The following is a 15,943-nucleotide window of genomic DNA, read 5'->3' as shown; positions in this document are numbered from 1 at the left end:
AATTAAAGTTCTTAGAAATAATGTGATGAATTATATTAAACTGGGGCACTGGAAAAAATGTTAACAGTTTTTATTAATGTTAGACATGAATGTTATACTAAAAAATTTAGGTACAAATATTATGAATGGCGAAATATAGTAAAACTCTGAGCATATTTCTCCAGAATAGGCAAAACTTTGGTTAGGGCTAAAATGTATTATAGAGTAATGGCACCTACTTGCCTTTGACTGCATTAAGCTCTATGGGTAGTTAACATGGAGTGCCACTACTCTATTATGAGTAAAGTCTCATAGTTATGGATTAGCCAGGACGTTGTGGGTGACAATGAAGGGACCTGTTGCTAATACGCGCGAAACTTTAAACTAGCCTTACAATTAGTTGTTACTGGCTTTTCTACCAGTATTATATGGTTAATTTAATTTCCTGTGCCCCAATAAAATTCTTCTTAGAGTATAATTTTTCTTCTTGTTTTATATAGGATCATCATTCACCTGTTTTTTTTTATTTTTAGTTTGTAAAAATGACAAAAATTTGTTTTAAAATTAATTAAATTATTAAAATTACATAATTCACTTTTCTATTAATCATTTAAATTTGGTCTATTATTCCAATTTTTTAGTTTACACCCGGGAGGGGGGAGGGGGGAAGGTGTACGGGACCAGGAAATCATAAATGGTGTGCAGTTTTATAATGATTTATTCCAATTTTATTTATTAATTCAACATTAATTAATGTTTGTAATATTTAATAAAATATCTTCATAAATGTAATGTGTTTCTAATGATTAATTAGAAATCTACAATATGTTTGATATTCAACACGAAAATTTAAGTAGAAATGTCCTGTTTGTTTTTATCATAAAGCTTACTTAACACTTATAAGAAATCAATCATAAACGTCATGCGTAATTTCCAAGCTATGTGTTGTATACTATCGTTAAAATTGCATTTAAAATAAAAATTAATTTACTTGGTTTTATTCCGTGAGTATAAAACTGGGAACTCAGTAAACCGCAATAATTTTTACCTTTAATGAAGTATTTTAATTTAAATAATGTAAATGTAAAATAATATTAAATGAAAGAATCTATACAGTTCTGTTTGGCATAATTTCCCTTGAAAAGTTATCGCCAAAGTTTCGGCAGCGGAGGTTTCATCATTAAGGTTTAACACGTATTTGAGACTGAGGCCTAGAGGTCTGTGCTGTGCAGTTTTCGGACAAACACACTTTGCATGTGCTGTCAGCCTGTCATTGACAATTGTAATTCCTTGCCCAATGAATCATGTCGTCATTCTAACTAATAAATCCCATTTTCGTCGTAAATTATTAGACATTTTTTGTATTAAATCGTAAGCATTATACTTCTTTCACCCTTCAACCTAAATGATTATTATAAAAAATTGCATTAATGTGCAGGGAATTCCTAATTAACTGACATTGTTTTTATTGTTATTATTATTTTTTTAATATTACATTATCCATTTTTGTTCTCGTATTACTCTACTCCATTATTGTCTTTCCGCAACTTGCCTAGTGTATTAAACTCCGATGTTGACACATACGTCATATTGTTGACTTTGTGAACAACACATTCAATAAATAAATAAATAAATTATTAACACTGACATAAACGAATTATTTACACTGACATAAATGAATTATTTACACTGACATAAATGAATTATTTACACTGACATAAATGAATTATTTACACTGACATAAATGAATTATTTACACTGACATAAATGAATCATTTACACTGACATAAATGAATTATTTACACTGACATAAATGAATCATTTATACTGAAAATAATGAACAAACATGAATACTGACAATAATGAACAAACATGAATACTGACAATAATGAACAAACATGTATACTGACATTAATGAATCATGTCATGAATGAATGAATGGAGTCATTTAGCTACTGTTGTATAATATTAATAATATCTATTAAAATTGTCAATTTATTTATAAATTTGCGTTAACAATTTTGTCCACATAACAAATTTCCACACATCTCAAAGAATATCTGTTAGGGTTAATTTAACCCGACGGCACTAGATGCTCCGCTAACCTTGGCAAAATAAACTTTTTCTGCAAATGAATAATTTTACAACAGTAGGAACATTGGTTTTTTAAAACTGAGTTATGGACAGTGACTGGACACGCGAAAATTTTATTTATAATTAAATTTTTACCTAATAACAAATGTTGGGCATTAAATACTGATTTCAACATTCCATTATTTGTTGTTCAGAAAACTGTGTTAACGCTAACGCAGAATTTTCTCCGTCAAACTGATGGAAGTATTTTGTTGAAATAAACGAAAAATACTAGCAGCATTCTAGGAAATTATTTACTATTTTTGATTTACTCACAATAGTCTATTTGGTTAGAAACCATTGTTTGTTGGTTGGCTCGCGTACCAAACTGAACTTCATCCATCAAGCGTAACATTCATATAATCACAATTAATAATAAAACTTGTTAAAAGCGTGTCAATTAAAGCACTTTGAGCTAAAATTATAATAAATGAGGTATATTAGTTGACAAAATAAGGTGTGCAGTCATTACTTATAAGGTGTGCAGTCATTACTTATTTCATTGGAAAATCACCGTTAACGGCAGTGCTATTTCTTGTGTTTAATAGTTTACAATGTAAAGAAAGATGTTACGTTGGTTGTTCTGTAGTAAGCGTGGTCTTTCAAAAAGCATTACCTAATTAAATATTTCAATTATTTGGGTAGAAATGCCAATTTTTATTTAATACAATGGAGATATGGAAATAGCGGTAACGGATAAAAGCCCAAGTGTACTAAAGAACAAGACTACATTTTTTCTACCCTGATTTGAGCAAATTAGATAACGGTATCCTAAATTAACTAGCGCTACTGTTACCTATGTTGACGAGATAAACAAAGCATTAAACTTCGAAGCCAAGAGCAGAGGATATGAGGAAACCAGGAGCCAGGATGGGATAAGAACCGTGCTACGGAAATTGTTTTGACCAAGGCTTAGTGAAATGAAATAGATTAATTTACAATAATTTACAAATTTAATGATAATTCTTACCTTAAGCGTTTTATATTTAAATAATATTAAGTTTTAGCAACTAAAAATACTAAAATTAGACCAAATTCCTTTCCAAAAGCTTCATAAAGTTCATAAACGCTACTTAAGGCGACGATTTAGACTCGAGTATTTGATGGCGTCGCCGACTATCGCCATTTCAACGTCACGGGACTCACGGCGGCTGCGCGGCATTATTAAAGCCGTCTTATCGCGCTCTCTATAGGCCATTTCATCCATAAAGCTTTATGAAGAAACTCTCAAATTATTATGAGGCAACTAAGCGTTAAAAAAGGCCAATTTTAATCGCGCTGATATTTTCTAGTAAATTAGTGTATCCATGATATAAAATCGCAAATCGAGTTATGTTCTAAATGTTATCAAAATTAATACTTAAACTTAATTATTTTCCATGAAAATAGCTTAGCGGAATGAAAAATGTTGTACCTTTCATTTAAGACCGTTCCCAAAACCAACAAACGTATAGTTTTTCTAATATCGGAGCCACCGGATCGTTTTTTTTCAGAAAATTTCCCATGTTATTTCTATGGGAAAAATTCCGGTTTTTCATCAAAAGGTGTGATAAATTTTATGGAAATGAAAACCACCCTTAGCAACTTTATTTTTTATAAGGAAAACTAATGGATGGACCTTTTTGAAATTTTAACCACATATTAAGGGCCCGAATTGTAGTTCTGTGGAATTTTTTCAAAACAGTAAACTTCATACAAAAAAAGTTACATCCAATCAAAAAACCACCCTTATACATTAAGGGCAGTATGAAGTCTTATCTAAGAGAGCTACCGCTCTCTCAGAATAGGAACATGATTTTACATGGCGACCCCACTCAAACATTAAATACGAGGTACACAAAAACCGAGAAAAAATTTGTAAACTAGAAGCCCTCCACTACAAAGTGAATGTCAAATGGGAATGTGAGTGGCTACAGGACGAAACAAATAACACCGAAATAAATGATTTTTTAAAACGCAACGACATTCGTATTAAAACAGCCAAAAGATTGAACCCACGTGATGCTTTCTTTGGAGGTCGTTGTAGCGCTATCAAACTGTACCATAAAACAGCTGGTACAGAAAAAATGCACTACGTTGATTTCACCAGTTTATATCCGTTCGTGAACAAAACGGGTAAAATTCCTATTGGACATCCACAAATTATTTTAGATAATTTTCCTGACATATTTTCTTTTGATGACCTTCTCAAGTGCGATGTACTTCCGGCTCAAAATCTCATACATCCGGTTTTACCCGCTCTGATAAATGGTAAGCTCACCTTTCCCCTATGTTACACCTGTTGTAAAACTCAATTTCAAGGTGACTGTTCACACACACCTGATCAGAGAGAGCTGCGGGGTACCTGGGTTACCGACGAGTTGAGATACGCCGTAGAGCGAGGATACAAAATCACGCGCATGTACGAAGCCTGGTCGTACAAGATCACACAGTACAACACAGAGACTAAACAAGGCGGTCTTTTTAAAGACTACGTAAACGCCTTTTTAGAGTACAAAACTCTGGCTAGCGGTTTCCCTGCCGATTGTATCACCCAGGAGGACAAAGAAAATTATGTCAGGAACTACAAAGAAGTTGAGGGGATAGATCTAGATATAGATAAAATCGAAAAGAACGAGGGGTTAAGATGCCTCAGTAAGCTTATGCTTAACTCTTTTTGGGGGAAATTTGGACAGAAAACTAGACACGCCTCAACAGACATCATAAAAGACGCCAAGACTCTATACGAATTGATCCTCAACCCCGATAAAGAAGTAAAAAGTCTCATGACTTTAAATGACAACACCATCTTAGTTAAATCAGAAGACATTGCCGAGAATGAGATAGCGCATAAGCATACAAATGTGGTAATAGCGTGTTATCCAACAACTATGGCGCGACTTCATCTTTTAAAACATCTTGAGATGGTAGGTGACCTCTGTTTTTATATGGATACTGACAGCCTTATCTACCTCTCACCAGATGGCGTCCCAATACTCCCGACAGGGGATTACCTTGGGGAATTAAAAAATGAACTAGAACCTTACGGAAAAGACGCATATATTTGTGAGTTCGGAAGTGCTGGGGCTAAAAACTATTCCATGAACATTTACGATCCCGCAACTGATAAAATTACTAACATTATTAAAGTTAAAGGATTCTACTTAAACACATCTACAGAAAATTATGTTAATTTTGATATCATGAAAAAATTATTGGGAGTGAACAACCAGGGGAAACCTGAAATAAACTCTGTGCCGGTACCCATTGGACCTCAAATACGACGCCTACCCAATCATACTTTAATTACGATAGAACAGACCAAAACATATCAGGTGGTCGTAGATAAAGTTCGCGTTTTCCCCGATTATACTACAGCACCTTATGGTTACATTAAATAATTTTAAATTTGTAAAATTTTATATATTTTAATTGACTGGGGCTTTGTCTGCAGACATTTTTATTAACATAAATTAGTCTTCATTGTTCTTGTGAAATAAATATTTCTCACTTTATATTATGGTCTTTATAAATTTATTCCTACCTTTAAGCTTACAAAAAAGAGAGAAAACGTAAAAACTAGGCTCCCCCGCCTTAACAGTGGCCGCCATCTTTGAAGCCCATACTGGCGTTCTATTCTCTAACCACAAACGCAAAAATATTTTATTAAAGTCTGTTTTTACATGGCCTAAGTGAAAGATTACACTTTATGAATTTTTCTTGATAGTGGTTTTGATGCGAGTTCTTTGGTCTTCTCGTATTTCTCTGATGTTTTTCGAGAAATATTGTCAATTAAAGTGGGCACAAGCTTTTCGCAAATGAGTTTGGCAACTAGCAAAGGATGCTCCCCATCATCATTAAACTCACACAGAAGGACTGGTGAACGTTGGATTTTTTTCTCCAAAATTGCTGTTATATTGGCGCGGATGTGAGGAGCGCTTTGCAAATGCGGTACTGCTCTGTCTACGAAAGATACCACTGTGGATATCAGCGAGACAAATGACTGGGCTTGGATAGCGAAGTTCACCCTGATCTGTGCTTCTTATCAGGTCAAGCAGAGGTGTTCGAAGACGTGGTTCAGATATGTTTAATTGGCAAAAACCACAAAATTTCATTTCTTCCATCAATCTGATAATGTATCCCGCTAATCCAGCAACACTAGCCAGGTTTAGTGTTGCTCTCTGCGGAGCTGGGAGTTCTGATAGCTCATCTAGAATGGAAATAACGTTTAAGGGAAGTTTTGGTTCTAATACTGTACCTGACGTAGTTAATTGGTCACGAAAATCGGTGTTAGAAAGGGCAGGATGTTCTGGGAAATCTTCAGCTTGAACATTTGCTCCGCTGGAAGAAGCGTTAATTTTCCTTTTTTTCAAAATGTTTTCCAGACTAAACAGAGTTGCTCTGGCATCAAGCATGTCATTGCCACCTGACATAGATCGAAGTTTAGAGAAAAAGAGCTCAACATTGTCACTCGTTAGCTTCCTGGTCAAAACGTAGTGGAAACCTTCCTCGAGAAGATAGCCAACACAAGCGACAGAAGACTCGGTGGTGACCTTAAATGCCTCGAAAGTTTTTGTTGTAAAAAAGAATTTCTGTTTATCAAATTGAATGTCGTTAATGTATTGTAAAAAAGTGGTTTGGAGCCACTCCAGCCTCTCGTCATCAATGGTGGTGAATGGTGCTTTGTTGTCATTACGAGATTGGTAACAGTGCCTCTTATTGCAGATGTTGTGCTAATCGAACCACTTTTGCACCATTTTCATGTACTCGATAGTAGGTCCAGCCTTTCTAAATTTGTACGCTTGCGGGTGACTGTTGCTATGCGAGCACAGGTATTCAATGGCAGCGATGACTGGTGTAGAAAATATGTCAACTGCTCTCTGGACATTCATTTTCTCAAAGTTAGATGGATAAACATGTTTTCGTGTCAAACGTCAAACTGGCTTGACCGTTTCGTTTTTTGAAGTTCGTAAAGTTGAATTACGAATTTTCCAGATATCAGTGAAGAATCATCATCTGTTTTAATGTCCATGAATCTATTTCTAAGGTTCTTTAAGATGTGACTTGTGTCAAAGCTTAAAAAAGTCGCCTGGTTTCATCATTAGGATGCTGAATGTTACATTCCAGTTTGCAACGAGGGCCACTGCTCATTCGGCGCATCATGGCCACGTTTGTCTTGGCATTGTCAGTGACCACTCTCACAATTGAAAATCCACATTCTTCAACATCCTTAATGACCATTATAACTAGGCGATACAAGTCTTCCCCAGTGGTCTGTCTGGTAAAAAAATAAGCAACTGGTATTGTGTATGATGTAGAAAGACCATTAATCACAAAGCACAGGAGCTGATTTGCGACTACAGGTTCCTTTGGCCTTTCACTTAGACACTCATCAATGTCATCCATTGACAAATTTGAAGAGGCCTCTGCTGGTGGTTTTTTTAAGTCTTTCAACCCAAACACTATCAATGCGCTTGTCATAAACTAGTTTGGGGTTTATTGCCATTTCGTCAATGATCAGTGATACAAATATTTCTTGGGGTTCTAGCCGTTTTGCTTCAAGGCGTTCCTTCACCAATTTGGTATAACCAGTCTCCCCATCAACTCCGCCAGTATACCTTTTAAGTGTACTTTTCGAAGGAAGAGTTAGAAATCCAGATTTCTTTGGATGGTTATAACCTTTTGGTGAGGTGAAATTCCAAACAGCACACTGTCGAACTACTTCCAAATTCCAAGAAGGCCTTTTCTTCTGAAAGTTGTAAATAAGGTCCAAGAGGAAAGAAGCTTCTCCACAACCTTCATCAGCTTCTTCGATAATTCGTTTGACCTTCTTGAAAGCGCCTTGCTGGTACTGTCTTAGTTCGCATTTTGCGTCTGTTAGTTTTTCTTGAAGCTCTTGCAACTTCTTGTCTTGCCGCCAAGCTTTAGATGTAAGGTTTCTCACGTTTCTTCTCAAAATATCCTCCGATGTCTGTGGAGGACAAACATCATGTGGAGGGAAGAGAGGCGGTAAAAACTCCGAATGCTCGATTCGGCCGTCTCTTTCGGCCGCCGAATGATTCGGAGAGGTTATCACCGTATGATTAGGATAAGGTGCTTACAGAATAAGTTTTATTTTCATTCGGAGAAATTGACTCCGAAGGAAAAGATTCGGATCGAAATTCCTCCAAAAGGACCTTAGAGAATAGCCTCCCAGATATTCGTTTATGCTTTTTTCATCCTCGGCTAAGCCAGTCACATTTTTCTAGTAAAATACGAATAACTTCAATATCTTTTGATTTGAAACAAATACTTAGGCTGATAGGCTACTTATTGTTGTACTAATATTTGTGGATCTTATGTTTATACAAACTACCATTGTTTGTTTCAATCTGTCTGTCCTCGGAAGTTCACCCTCGGCTACTGGTTTTATCTGGATTTTGTTCAGATAGGAATATTTCCTCTGGCTTTCCGATATAGCTTTTATATGTGTCAGTCCACTTCGGGCATGGCGAAATTTTTGATTCAACGCAACCAGCCAAGAATTCTACACAATTAAGAATATTATATAAACGTACTTCACAGTACTTCAAATGTCACAATATCTTACATATGGTGTATTATCTTTCAAGTTCGATTTGTCACTCAGAAATTTATGTTTTTTAACAAGAGAATTTACAACAATGATATATTCATCTCGCGTAGGAAACCTTTCAAAAACCAATGTAATTGTTAATAATCAAACCATACACTCTTAAATTAGTTATGTGTCTAAACAAATAGACTTTCTTACAGTTTAAATCTTCTCATGTCCTCGTATAAAGTTGGCAATATTTTTCCGCGATATTTTCTCTGAAATATTTCTGTATTTTTTTCCACAATCATACTTTCAATGTCGATGGAAAACTTTGGAATTTGGTAATCCATCGGAATGTTTCGTTCCACACATTCCTCATTTACAGGTACTTGCATTTCAACATCTTGACAAGGAGGCTGAACCAGCAGGGATGAATTTAGTGATGCACTGTTGAAAAATGTTTAAGTTTTATAAGCGTATATATACGGGGATGAAGATACTCTTACGCTATTCCTGCAGAAACCGCCACTGTAGCTTGATCAATGTTAGCAAGCTCCTCCGCAATAACATTTAATTTCGAACGTGTAGGTGGTAAGTTATCATTGGGTCTTATATCAAGCCATTCTTTCCAGCCCTCGTCATACAATTGTAAAATTTTTACAGACTTTCCAAATTCATCTTCTATTTTGGTTTTCAAATCGGACAATGTCAATGTCAAATCAAAAACAATTTGAACTTTTGACTCGCCACATGTCACGTGATATACAACTTCAGTCATATTGTATCTACAACAAATAATGACTCAGTTTCAAATATTCTTTTCCCTCACAAATATAAGAATGAATTGGGTTGTGAATAATATGTTCATTTGGATATATGACATGCCATAAACCGGCATCCGTCACACAATATGAAGCTAAATGAGCGTCATAATCAATAATATCGTATAAACGTCCACAAATAATCACGAAAGAGTCAACTTTAAATATGTGTTCTACTCTAAAAAAAATTGGAACATCTTCGTATATTAGACTTGATACAAGAAAAAATCCCTTTCTGTATTTAGTATTTCTCCGAGTCAAATGCTGAATTTCAAGAACGTAATCAATATTTTCTAAACCTAGAAACTTTTCTACCATACACCTCAAACTCGGCGGAAATACTTCAAACGCACATTTTACACTTTTTCCTTGACCAAAGTCATTTTCAAAGCCATCATCACCGGATTGTTGCCAGAAAAGTAAATATTGGTGTCTACGGGATAGCTACGTTTTAGCTATATTTTTAAAATTTCTAACTTTGGTGGTAAATTCTTAAAATATTGATGTTTAGCTTCGTATCTCATGCACCAAAATCTCACTAGGGGCCCGAATTCTTCTGTTAGTCTTGCATAATGAATCATGAAGTGCATTTTTGGTATAAAGTTATTAGGGCTTATGGTTTTTAAAGCGTAACTGAAGTCACACACAAGTTTCTCTAAGTGCGGTAGCCAAAGAGTATTAATTATCGGAGACATGACGATTTGAACTATCTCATTAAGAAGTAAATATAGATTCCAATATGCATTATCCCTTGGTACCACGTTTCCTAATAAGAAGGGAAGTAAGTAAAAAAGACATTTTTTTTTGGGAGGCGCTACCAATAATTTTCCCTTTTGATATACTCTTGTTTATGAGTGTGGGTTTGTTGCTTTTCTCAATTTCACCGTATTTAAAGTTATCTATCTTCCAATTTATCAAATCTAGAGACATGTACCCATTTTTTATTATCCAAACAATCACTATCTTTCCAACAACAGGAATTACTCGTTCAAAAAGGTCGTGCATAAGATCTGGTGGTAAAGACTCAGTTATTTTAAAGTAAGGTAGAGTTTTGAAAGGGGACTCTGTCGAAACACCGTAAATACTTGCATTGGCCTTATTTTTGTTAACTTCAGCCAAATGATAATCGTTCACATCTTCACTCCTCAAATTAAAGCTAGATTCTTCAAATTTAACTGATATGTCCTCTTTGCTGGCCATGCAAAATCTGCATATTCTTTTACTCGAGAAATTTTGAGAGAAGCCACCAATTGCGTGGCTAGAAAGATTATCAGCGCTAATTGTACCCAAGGTTCCATAAACACGAGTATCTTGATTTTGAATAAGAACACCTTCTTTTTGGAGTTTTGAAATGTCATCAAGTAGAGGTTCAAAAACTTTGGCATATCCATATTTCTTAACATATGTATGTTTGATAACCATTGACAAAAATATCTGGCTCAGTTTGCTTCTTCGATATGGGGATACATTCCCCAGAGTGAAATAAACAAGAGTTACTTTATTTTTCCCTTTTTTACCGCCTAGAGGATTGCATAATTCTACTTCATCAAGATAGAAGTGTAAAATAAGGGAAAGGGTATTTGAATCCCTACATTTTTTAAAGAATTTGTGCCTTTTAAACATTTCACCGTCTTGGAAATCAACTAGCTTCGAATTATCTTCTCTGTTACGGTTTAAGTCTGAGTTTTTACAGACGTCGTTAAATATGTCAGTATGATTTAGCATCATTTCTAGAAGACTAAGCAATGGTACGACCATATAGGAGTGTTTCACGTCCTTTCTGTTAATCCTTTTATAGCCCAGAATATGTTCTACAGGCTCAATAAGGTTAAGATATTTTCTGCAGTAGGATGATAGAGCGTATTCACTTTTTAAAATTTGTACAGCTTTCATCGAGTCCACTGACTCCACTTTACTCAGACTTTCAAATACGTGACAGAAATCAGCAGAAATATTATGCGCTGTAGAAAGCGGAAGTTTATAATGTTCTCTAATCTTTAATGCAAGCATGGCAAATTGGTTTTCAGGTTTTATCAAACTGGATTCATTTTCACTATTTATGTCTTCAATTTCCATATGTTCAACTGATTCGTTACCCCATTGTTCATCACCATTAATTGTTAATGGTTCAGAAGTTCCTTCATTTGACAAATTAAAATTATGTTTACGGTAAACATGTTTTTTGTAAGATTCGTATATTTTGTATGTTGATTCACATCCACTAACTGAGCAAGTTATTTCGAAGAAAGGAGAGGATAAATGAAGATTTTTCACGTGAGATAAATGATTGGATAATTTAACCCTCGTTACTCCACATATCGAGCACGTAAAATGTCGTCTCTCCTATCTTTATAAATGCGTTTTATCTAGTATTAAAAGCTAATAACATTTAATTTCGTGTTCAATAGACCTTTCCATAATTTACATAAATAGAAACTTACAAAAAGGGAAGATACCCAAACCCCATTGAGATTGGTGGTGTCTGCAGGGTCTATGGAAAGTTTCGAAAAAGTCCCTGGCTATTGCTTTCTCCCTATAGCACCATGAACGCTGGATCATAGCATAGCATCAGGGGAAAGGAGGATGAGGTAAATTTGGGTAAATTCGAGGCCATTCGGTTTAGGACCAACAATAAAGCTCAAAAACCAACAAGGTTCATTCCAAAAGCAGAGATAAAGGGCGTTCCTACAGTCCCGCGAGAGGAATTTATAGAAAAGCCTACAGAGTAATGGCAGTTCTAAGTATGCAAACGTCATATCCTTCTATCTCTTAGCTCAGTGTCATCCCCTCTTATCAAAGCGCCCCCCTGTCTACCGCCACTAGTCTATTTTCCCTTTTCGTTCTCTCTCTTATATTTTATAAATACTATCAAGTATGCTGTCAAACTTCGGCTGAGTAATTCAAATTAACTCTCAAATCATTTTCTTTACCTTTCATTGTGTTCAGGCCAGTGTTGCCAGTTATTTGTGAGTGCAATTCAACAGTTATCTTAAACAGACTGAAAGGCTTATAGTTCTGTTCAATTCAGATCCAAACCTGAGATGCACTCACAAATTACTGGCAACCCTGAAGTAAGGATTAAGCTAGCCAATTGGGGAGGGAATTTCTCTTGCCCCTTTTGTGAACACTATGTTATTTCAAATATCAAAGAAGAGAGCGAAATATCAATATCAAAATTGACGTTTAACATAATAAAATAACATGTAGACAGTGCCAGCCAGCAAGCCGCAGGGCCGGAAATAAGCACAGGACACTGGACATTGTCCAATAATTTTTTAAAATGTCCCATAACTTTTTTAAAAACTAAGGGTGTTTTGATAGCTTGACTATGAAGATGCGACACTATTTTTGCACACTCCAGTGGACAATGTCCTATAAATTTTCCAGTCAAATAGGGGGGGTCACTGGACATATGTCCTATAATAAATTTTCCTTATTTTCGGCCCTGAGCTGCAAGCGCCGTTATTTACGCTACCCCCTCCCCTCCCCTCCCTGCTGGTCATTAACCCGTTAACCGAGAGTGAAGAATTTAAAAGTTTTCCATGGAAACATAGATAATATATTTGAATAAAAGAGGCCTTAGCCGGTGGGAACCTGCAGGCTGCATCGTGGAAGCATGAACGCTGGATCTCTAAAGGGACTGGTAAACGGAATAGATTTTTCTCTATAGCACGTTTGCTTTGTAAAAAAATAAATAAAAAAACCGGGTACGGCCAAGGTCGTTTTCAATAGGTTTATTCAGAATCACAAAAGACTGAATGGCCTTGAGTGTTCCCAAATTCACTACCCCCGTCCCTTCCCCCGACGCTATGCTAGAGAGGACTCGGTTTGTACAGTGGAAGGCGGGCGTTTTCCGGTCCCTTTAGAGATCCAGCGTTCATGGTGGAAGCGCGGGAAGTTTCAAGTAACAGCCGTTCATTCCTTTGGTATATTGTCTATCGTAGAAAACTTTCCCGTCGTCATGCTGCACGTGCAGTTGTTAAGAAGGGGCGGGCTCCGCTTGTATAAGCAACGTAAAGGGGGGGAATGAAGTATAAGAGAAGAAAATAATAGGCCTTTCTATAAATTCCTTGGCCCGAGGGTAGGAACTCCCTTCATCTCTGCTTTTTCCCCCCGGCATCATGAATATTTTATGTATAAAACTAACTATAAAATATCAACTATCCGAAGCTCGTTATGAATCAACTATCAATTGAAAATCAAATCAAATAGTCTTAAAAATACGTGAATCAATAAAACTATCAAATATTCTTAAGTTTTTTAACTCATCAGTCTCAGATTAAAAACATTTCCATCCCCCTTTTTAGATACGAATATCAATATCAAAATCGATAAAATGATAGGCAATGGTTTTATCAACTATCACATTAACTATCAGATTCAAAAATGATACGATAGTGCCCATCTCTGCATATAGGTCTATTTCTAACATTTATGAACTGCATATAGGTCTATTTATAACATTTATGAGGATATTAGAGGCATATAACTAGACTTACCTTATTAACGTGCCTTGTAGGCTGGAGCTTCGTAAATTATACTTTCAAGTTCTTGATTATGATTGGTGACGAAATGTTCAGTTACGCGAAAATACCGAAATTTAACCAACTTCCACGCTCAAATTTGTAAGCTAGACTTCTGTGATGAACACAAAAACCTTCGACCGTACTACCGTAGCAGCACAAATTGAAGACTCAGTTCAAGCACGCTGCACGCCTATCTTCGAAAAACTTATACTAAAAAAACAGTTGACCTAATCCACCTGACTAACTTTAAAAAAAAAAACAGTTGACCTAAGCCACCTGACTACCCTCGCGAGTCGCGACTGTGGCAACCCTTTTTATAGGAGCAAGCCCTTCAACGTATGAGTGTCGGGGGGGCGGAGCTAGAAATGGTGGAATAATCTATAGGAAAAATACCGGGGCTTAAATAAATGTCACTCTCCGTGGTTCCCCCCCTACGCGGTCGTTAAAAAATCGGTTTGCACCAAGCCAAAAATTCAAACGCCAAATACAGTAGAAGCGCATGCGTAGATGTACCGCGGCAAAAATAATCTTTCGAATACACTCATTTTAAACCGCTTCTTATTTGGGAACAACAAGTTGTACCACCCTGAACAAAGACTAGAACAGATTAATGTAGTATGGCAGCGCCTTCTAAATTTGTCTTAGTTATTGGGTTGAAAAATGCAATTGAGTTTTCATAGCAAAATCATCAACAAAAAATATATATTGCCTTGAGTTTCGAAACACACCATAAATTACTACTGCACAATGTAATGTAATTATTATAAATAATTAAAATGGTGTTCTGTTAAGAACAACAAGTTGTGCCACCCAGAACAAGGTTAAGACAGAGGTGAAGATTATTTTAGTGGAACAGCTCGCTGGTCGACATAGAACTTGGATTTTGCACTACGTTCTAGCAAGAACTGAGTGTTGTTCTTAACTTATTGCTAGTTCAAGGTAGAACAGACGAGAACATTTAGAACAGTATTCTACAATTTTGAACAGCAATCGTTCTGGAAAGAACTGCTTTGTTCAAAAGAAAACAGTATTTGAACAGCAATTTCTAAGAGTGTAAGGGCTGTGCGAGTCTTGATTTTTTGGTTTCGAGTCGAGCCTCCCGCCTCTCTTTTTTCGGTTTTCGAGCTTCGAGCCGAGTCTCGAGTTTCTTATCCAGCATCGTGCCTTTAGCTGCATGTTGAAAATCTGGTTTTGGGCTTTTATCGCGCCTTAAATTTCTATGGCTTTCAATTTTAGCTCTTAATTTTCAATGCTACTGTTTTATACATTTAATTACTTTTCTTAGGAAAGAACACTATTAAGTCGTAAATATAACAGATATACTTTTTTGACTATAAATACACTTGAATCCGTTTATCACTTTTGTAATTCCCCTTTAACAAAAAAAAAACCACATGAAAATTGTTAATGAATTTTCCCATATTAGATGTAAAAGTGACAAATTAAACTTAAAATTGGATTTATTAATAATAATAATAATTTTAGAATACCACAAAAAATCGAGCGGTTTTAAGTGTAATAGGAGATAGCTCGTGAAATTTTAGACGAAAAATTGTATAACCGTTATAACAAGGGTTCTCATAACGCGTATAAACAGTCAAAATTAAACACAAAAAGGGATTAATTCTCAATTTGAAAAATAGAGGTATATTTCAAACATTTTAGTCTAATTTAAGTACACCATTGGGCATCTATTTAGTTAACCTAAAACATATGAAAACCCTTGGAACAACGATCAGCATAACGAACGTAAACAGTTAGAGACGAGATGGGACATTTCTGGATTACAAGTAAATAAGATATTGAAAATACAAGGCTATATTAAATGTTTTATACCTTTGAAACAAAATTTCAAATTTCTGTGCATAGCATTATGAAAAAACTAAAAACCGTTGATTCTGGAGGTAAAAAGTCAAAGTTAAAAACAGATCCAGATTTATTCTAGATTT

General features: G+C 35.5%; 1 protein-coding gene and 1 long non-coding RNA gene across 9 annotated transcripts; both read right to left on the bottom strand.

Annotated features, from left to right (window-relative positions):
• Positions 1–679: 679 nt before the first annotated feature.
• Positions 680–3,577, bottom strand: LOC149676430 (uncharacterized). Of its 8 annotated transcripts, none has more exons than XR_016366695.1 (6): positions 3,083–3,577; positions 2,909–2,999; positions 2,607–2,728; positions 2,389–2,527; positions 2,209–2,307; positions 680–2,104 (listed from the first exon to the last, which is right to left on the bottom strand). It is a non-coding gene; the product is annotated as an uncharacterized LOC149676430 (long non-coding RNA). The 8 variants fall into 8 exon arrangements; XR_016366693.1 differs by having other exon boundaries at positions 2,909–3,023; positions 3,083–3,221; XR_016366694.1 differs by having other exon boundaries at positions 2,607–2,999.
• Positions 3,578–9,432: 5,855 nt separating this feature from the next.
• On the bottom strand, positions 9,433–11,785 carry LOC149676429 (uncharacterized). The gene is made up of 5 exons (XM_089838733.1): positions 11,770–11,785; positions 10,311–11,693; positions 10,008–10,234; positions 9,829–9,923; positions 9,433–9,646 (listed from the first exon to the last, which is right to left on the bottom strand). The coding sequence occupies exons 1-5, from the start codon at positions 11,783–11,785 to the stop codon at positions 9,433–9,435; spliced, it is 1,935 nt and encodes a 644-aa protein (XP_089694859.1).
• Positions 11,786–15,943: the final 4,158 nt, after the last annotated feature.

The sequence above is a fragment of the Phalangium opilio genome, unplaced genomic scaffold, assembly GCF_054372755.1.
Source record: "Phalangium opilio isolate 3A_F unplaced genomic scaffold, DU_Popi_V2 ptg000046l_1, whole genome shotgun sequence".
NCBI lineage: Eukaryota > Metazoa > Arthropoda > Arachnida > Opiliones > Phalangiidae > Phalangium > Phalangium opilio.
Note: the sequence above shows the minus strand (reverse complement) of the source record. Positions and strands in the feature narration are given on the sequence as shown.

Coding starts and splice junctions, on each gene's coding strand:
- LOC149676429 (XM_089838733.1), bottom strand. Junction 10,235..10,310: donor ACCCACACTCATAAACAAGA/GTATATCAAAAG, acceptor CCTTCTTATTAG/GAAACGTGGTACCAAGGGAT. Junction 9,647..9,828: donor ACTTTGGTCAAGGAAAAAGT/GTAAAATGTGCG, acceptor AATTTTTTTTAG/AGTAGAACACATATTTAAAG.